The 6,689-nt window shown below is 64.6% G+C and overlaps 1 protein-coding gene across 1 annotated transcript; it reads right to left on the reverse strand.

Moving 5' to 3' along the window:
• Positions 1–202: 202 nt before the first annotated feature.
• LOC135408439 (protein PET100 homolog, mitochondrial) lies at positions 203–6,633 on the reverse strand. The gene is made up of 4 exons (XM_064643599.1): positions 6,537–6,633; positions 3,800–3,886; positions 3,664–3,696; positions 203–1,398 (listed from the first exon to the last, which is right to left on the reverse strand). Exons 1-4 carry the CDS (start codon positions 6,621–6,623, stop codon positions 1,339–1,341), a joined length of 267 nt encoding a protein of 88 aa, XP_064499669.1. The 5' UTR covers positions 6,624–6,633; the 3' UTR covers positions 203–1,338.
• Between the last annotated feature and the right edge of the window lie 56 nt (positions 6,634–6,689).

Below are 6,689 nucleotides of genomic sequence, written 5' to 3' on the forward strand. Positions count from 1 at the left end.
GTGGGGGGTGGCACCAGGGGACACTGGGGGACAATGGTAGCCATGGGGGTGGCACCAGGGGACACTCAGGTGGCACCAGGGGACACTGGGGGACAATGGCAGCCATGGGGGTGGCACCAGGGGACACTCAGGTGGCACCAGGGGACACTGGGGGACAATGGCAGCCATGGGGGTGGCACCAGGGGACAGCCACAGCACTCGGTGACATTGAGGGACACAGGACACCCATGGGGTGGCACCAGGGGACACTGAGGGACGCAGAACCCCTGGGTGGCCCTGCCACCCCCTGGTGACACCCTGGGGACACCCCGGGCGGTGCCAGCGCCGTTTATTGGGGGAGGGGACAGCCGGGGGTGCCACGTGTCCCCTCGGGGCCGGGTGGCAGCGGCAGGTCCGGACACGTGTCCCGTTTGTCCCCACGTGTCCCCAGCACAGGGACACGGGGGCGGCCACGTGGCCCCGGTGCCACCTGCAGTGGTGGCATCAGCCCAGGGCACGTGGCCTTTCTGTCACCGACACGAGAGGAGCCCACGTGTCCCCTCTGCCAGCGCGGGCACGGTGGTGGCACCGGGACGCTGCCACTGTCCCTTCTGTCACTGGTGCCAGCACGGCGACGGCGTCACGACGTGGCTTCGGTGACAGGGCGTGGCCACGTGTCCCCTCTGTCACCAGCGTGCCACAGGGATGGCATCAGGGCACTGCCACGTGTCACTTTGTCACTGACATTGTCACCACGGCACTGTCACGATGTGGCTTTGGTGACAGGACACGGCCACACGTCCCCTGTCACCACGATGCCATTGGCTGCAGGTGCCCTTGCTGTCACCAACACGGTCCCGGTGGTGGCACCAGGGGGTGCCCACAGGGACAGGACGTGGCCTCGTGTCCCCTCTGCCACCGACGTGGCCACGGCACCGGTGCAAGGACAAAGCCACGTGTCCCCTCTGTCCCCAGGAGGCCCCAGCGATGGCACAGGGTGTGGCCACGGCGACAGGATGTGTTGTGTCCCCTCTGCCACTGATGTGGTCGTGATGATGTCCCCAGACGTCACAGCCGCAGCCCCGTGTCCCTTTTGTCACCGATGCCACCCCTGCGGTGCTGTCACGGCGAGGTCTCGGTGACAGGACGTGGCCACGCGTCCCCTCCGTCCCCAGCGCGGTCCCAGCGACGTCACAGCTGCAGCCACGTGTCCCCTCCGGCCCCCGCCGTGTCCCCGCTGGCCCCGGGGGTGGCCCCGTGTCCCCTCTGTCCTCGGGGGTGGCCCTGTGTCCCCGTGTCCCCTCTGTCCTCGGGGATGGCCGTGTGTCCCCGTGTCCCCGGGGGTGTCCTCGTGTCCCCTCACGCCTGGGCCCCCTTCCCCTCCCGCAGCCGCTGCTTCAGCTCAGCCATGGCCCGGCGCTGAGGGGACACGGACACGGACAGCTCAGGGACAGGGATAGGGACAGGGACAGGGATAAGGACAGGGATAGGGACAGGGACAGGGATAAGGACAGGGATAGGGACAGCTCGGGGACAGGGATAAGGACAGGGATAGGGACAGCTCAGGGACAGGGATAAGGACAGGGATAGGGACAGGGACAGGGACAGCTCAGGGACATGGACAGGGACATGGACAGGGACAGCTCAGGGACAGACCAGGGACAAGGACAGGGGACAGGGACAGCTCAAGGACAAGGACAACTCAGGGGCAGGGACAGCTCAGGGACAGGGGACATAGATCGAGGGCATGGGGACATGGGCTGGGGGCCAGAGGGACAAGGGGACAGCAGGGACATAGGACAGGGACATGGGACAGGGGTCAGGGACATGGGATAGGGGTCATGGGGTGAGTGGGACATGGGGACAGGTCAGGGGACAGCAAGGACAGAGGACATGAGACAGGGACATGGGGACATGGGACGGGGTCAGGAGACATGGGGACACAGGACAGGAGACAAGGGATATGGGGACATGGGACAGGGACATGGGACAGGGGAACACAGGACAACAGATACGGGGACATGGGGACACAGGACATGGGATAGGAGAACACGGGACAACGGCTATGGGGACATGGAACACGGGACAGGGGAACATGGGACGGGATATGGGGACAGAGGGACGGGGATATGGGGATGTGGGACATGGGGCAGCAGGGACAGGGGTCAGGGCACATGGGGACAAGGGACACGGGGCCACAGGACAGGGGACACAGGGTGGCAGGGACAGGGGTCAGGGCACATGGGGACAAGGGACATGGGGCCACAGGACAGGGGACATGGAGCAGCAGGGACACAAGGACAGGCCAGGACACAGGGACAAGGGCCATGGACGTGGGCACAGGGGACAGCAGGGACACGTGTGGGGACACGTGTGGGGACACGGGGCGGGACCCGCCCAGGGAGGGGACACCTCAGGGCCAGGAGTGTCCCCTCACCTCAGAGGGGTGGCACTGGCAGGGTGAGGGGACACCAGGGGGACACTGGGAGGGTGTTGGGGACATTGGGGACACCAGGGCAACACTGGGGACATCGGGGACAGTGGGGACGCTGGGGAGGGACTTTGGGGACATTGGGGAGGGTCTTTGGGGACACTGGGGAGGGTCTTTGGGGACACTGGGGGGGCTTTGGGGACACACTGGGGACCCCAAGGGGGATGTTTGGGACCCTGTGGGGATCAGGGGGACACTGGGGGGGATGTTGGGGACATCAAGGGACCTTGGGGACACCTTAGGGACACCGAGAAGGGCATTGGGGACACCAGGGGGACAATGAGGACACCAGGGGGGACATTGAAGGTGGTGGGGACACCCTGAGGCCACTTCGGGACGTCGGGGACACCAAGATGGGTGTTGGGAACACCACGGGGACACCTCAGGGGACACTTTGGGGACACCTTGGGAGCACCTCGGGGGACCTTGGGGACACCAGGGAGACCTGGGGGACACCTTGGGGACAGCAGGGAGACCTGGGGGACACTGAGGAGGACATTGGGGACACCCTGGGGGCATCTTGGAACATCCTGAGGACATTTTGGGAACACCCTGCAGACATCTGGGGACATTTGGGGACACCCTGGGAAAATTTGGGGACACCCTGGGGACCTTGGGGACACCAGGAACACCTCAGGGACCCTTCAGGAGGTGTTGGGGACACCCCCAGACCTTGGGGACACTGTGGGGACATGTTGGGGACACCCTGAGGGGACACCCCGAGGGACACTTCGGGATCTTGGGGACACCTCGGGGGATGTTGGACACGTGGGGGACACCCCAGGGGACATGTCGGGACCTTGGGGACACTGAGGAGGACCTTGGGGACACTGAGGAGGACATTGGGGACACCCTGGGGGCATCGGAACATCCCGGGGACATTTTGGGAACACCCTGGAGACATCTGGGGACATCTGGGGACACTCTGGGGACATCTGGGGACATTTGGGGACACCCTGGGGACATTTGGGGACACCTTGGGGACACTCTGGGGACATTTGGGGACACTTTGGGGACACCCTGGGGACACTTTAGGGACATTTGGGGACACTCTGGGGACACTTTGGGGACACCCTGGGGACATTTGGGGACACCCTGGGAAAACATAGGGACACTCTGGGGGCACTCTGGGGACATTTGAGGACATTTGGGGACACCCTGGGGACATTTGGGGTCACTCTGGAGTCCCTCACCCGTTCGGGATTGTCCGGCGGGAAGATCTGCCTCTGGAAGGAGAGCGAGTGAGGGGGGGAGGGGCCCGGGGGGGACATCAGGGGGACATCGGGGTGTCCCCTCAGCGTCCCCTCCCCCCCAGAGCCCCTCCCCCACCTTGCGCTCGATCACGTGACGCTCGAAGAAGTCGGCCTGGTTGGACACCCAGAACACCCCGACCGGGAAGGACAGGTACAGGAACATCTGGGGACACACCTGGGTCACACCTGGGACACACCTGGGACACCTGTGTCACCTGTCACACCCAGAACACCCCCACGGGGAAGGACAGGTACAGGAACATCTGGGGACACACCTGGGACACACCTGTGTCACCTGTCACACCCCCCTGTCACACCCAGAACACCCCCACGGGGAAGGACAGGGACAGGAACATCTGGGGACAGGGACACACCTGGGTCACACCTGGGACACACCTGGTCACACCTGGGACACACCTGCGTCATCTGTGTCACCTGTCACACCCAGAACACCCCCATGGGGAAGGACAGGTACAGGAACATCTGGGGACACACCTGGGTCACACCTGTCATACACCTGGGACACACCTGTGTCACCTGTCACACCCTCCTGTCACACCCAGAACACCCTGACCGGAAAGAACAGGTACAGGAACATCTGGGGACACACCTGTCACACACCTGTGTCACCTGTCACACCCCCGTCACACCCAGAACACCCTGACCGGAAAGAACAGGTACAGGAACATCTGGGGACACACCTGTCACACACCTGTGTCACCTGTCACACCCCCGTCACACCCAGAACACCCTGACCGGGAAGGACAGGGACAGGAACATCTGGGGACACACCTGGGTCACACACCTGGGACACGCCTGTGTTACCTGTCACACCCAGAACACCCCCACGGGGAAGGACAGGTACAGGAACATCTGGGGACACACCTGGGACACACCTGTGTCACCTGTCACACCCCCTGTCACACCCAGAACATGCCCACTGGGAAGGACAGGTAGAGGAACATCTGGGGACACACCTGGGTCACACCTGGGTCACACCCAGGTCACACCTGTGTCACCTGTCACACCCCCCTGTCACACCCAGAACAGGCCCATTGGGAAGGACAGGGACAGGAACATCTGGGGACACACTGGTCACACACCTGGGACACACCTATGTCACCTGTCACACCCAGAACACCCTGACAAGGAAGGACAGGTACAGGAACATCTGGGGACAGGGACACACCTGTGACACCTGTGTCACCTCCCTGTGCCACCCATGTCACCCAGAACAGCCCCACGGGGAGGGACAGGAACATCTGCGGACATGGGGACACAGCTGGGACACACCTGTGTCACACCTGGGACACACCTGGGACACGCCTGTGTCACCCGTCCCAGCCCCCCGTCACACCCAGGAAAGGACAAACAGCAATAGCTGGGACAGGGACACCTGTGTCACTTGCTGCCACCTTCCCTGTCACCTGCGACACCTTCTGTCACCTCTGTCACCTCCCTTGCCACCTGTGTCCCCTCCCCGTGTCACCTGCGACACCTTCTCTCACCTGTGTCACCTGCTGTCACCTCCCCTGTCACCTGTGTCCCCTCCCTGTGTCACTTCTGCTCCCTGTCACCCCTGGCCGTGAAGGACAAACCCAGGGACATCAGGAGCGGGGACACCTGTGTCACCTGTGTCCCCTGGGACCCCCCGTGTCACCTCCTTGTGTCACCTGTGACCCCCCTGTGTCACCTATGTCCTCTGAGACCCCCCGTGTCACCTCCTTGTGTCACCTGTGTCCCCTGGGACCCCCCGTGTCACCTCCCTGTGTCACCTGTGACCCCCCTGTGTCACCTCCCTCTGTCACCTGTGTCCCCTCTCTGTGTCCCGTGTCACCTGTGCACCCTCTGTGCCACCTGTGTCCCCCCGTGTCACCTGTGATGCCCCTGTGACCCCTCTATGTCACCCGTGTCCCTTCCTGTGTCCCCCCTGTACCTCCATGGGGGGCAGGGCAGGTCCAGCAGCACTGCGGGCGGTGTCACTGTCCCCTCCCTGGTGTCACCGTCCCCCCCAGTATCACTGTTCCCTCCTGTCCCCCCCAGTATCACCGTCCCCTCCTGTCCCCCCCAGTATCACCGTTCCCTCCTGTCCCCCCCAGTGTCACCGTCCCCTCCTGTCCCCTCCCTGGTGTCACCGTCCCCTCCTGTCCCCTCCCTGGTGTCACCGTCCCCTCCCGTCCCCCCCAGTGTCACCGTCCCCTCCTGTCCCCTCCCTGGTGTCACTGTCCCCCCCAGTATCACCGTCCCCTCCCGTCCCCCCCAGTGTCACCGTCCCCTCCTGTCCCCCCCAGTGTCACCGTCCTCTCCTGTCCCCCCCCAGTGTCACTGTCCCCCCACTGTCACCGTCCCCTCCCGTCCCCCACAGCGTCCCGCCACCTACCCCGCTGTCCCCAAATGTCACCTGTCACCCCCCCCCCCGTCACCTGTGTGCCCAAACTGTCCCCCCCGGGGTTCCCCTCCCCAGTGTCCCCCCCCACCTGCCCCTCCCCTCTCACCGGGGTTACCCCCCCTCAAGCCGCCCTCCCCCCGTGGTTAAACTCCCCCTTATTGCCCCCCCAAATGCCCTCTCGGGATGAAACCCCTCCAACTCCCCCTTACTGCCCCCCTCGGAGTTAAACTTCCCCCTCCAATTTCCTCCCAAAGTGCCCTCCCCAAGTGCCCCCTCCCCGGGGTTAACCCCTCCCAATTGCCCTCCCGGGGTTAAACCCCCTCCAAACCTCCCCCCTCCACCTGCCCCTCCCCCCTAATTGCCCCCCCCCGGGGTTAAACCCCCTCAGTGACCCCCCGCCCCCCCCGGCCCCCGCCCCCCTCACCCTCAGGATCTCCAGCTTCACCCCCATGGCTCCCCCAGCGCCCCTTCGCTTCCGCCTTCCCCACCCTGCAACACGGCGGCCTCCCATTGGCCACTCCGCCAGCACCGCCGTCGTCTATTGGCTGAGATCTCCGCGGCCCGGGAGAGGCGGTGG

This window comes from Pseudopipra pipra, unplaced genomic scaffold, assembly GCF_036250125.1.
Source record: "Pseudopipra pipra isolate bDixPip1 unplaced genomic scaffold, bDixPip1.hap1 HAP1_SCAFFOLD_47, whole genome shotgun sequence".
Lineage (NCBI taxonomy): Eukaryota > Metazoa > Chordata > Aves > Passeriformes > Pipridae > Pseudopipra > Pseudopipra pipra.

Excerpts from the sequence above, each read along its gene's own strand:
- LOC135408439 (XM_064643599.1), bottom strand. The coding sequence starts at position 6,623 with ATGGGAGGCCGCCGTGTTGCAGGGTGGGGAAGGCGGAAGCGAAGGGGC. Across the intron at positions 3,887-6,536 it reads TGAAGCTGGAGATCCTGAGG|ATGTTCCTGTACCTGTCCTT; the intron begins GTGAGGGGGGCG and ends GTGTGTCCCCAG. Across the intron at positions 1,399-3,663 it reads CGCCGGACAATCCCGAACGG|CGCCGGGCCATGGCTGAGCT; the intron begins GTGAGGGACTCC and ends GTGTCCCCTCAG.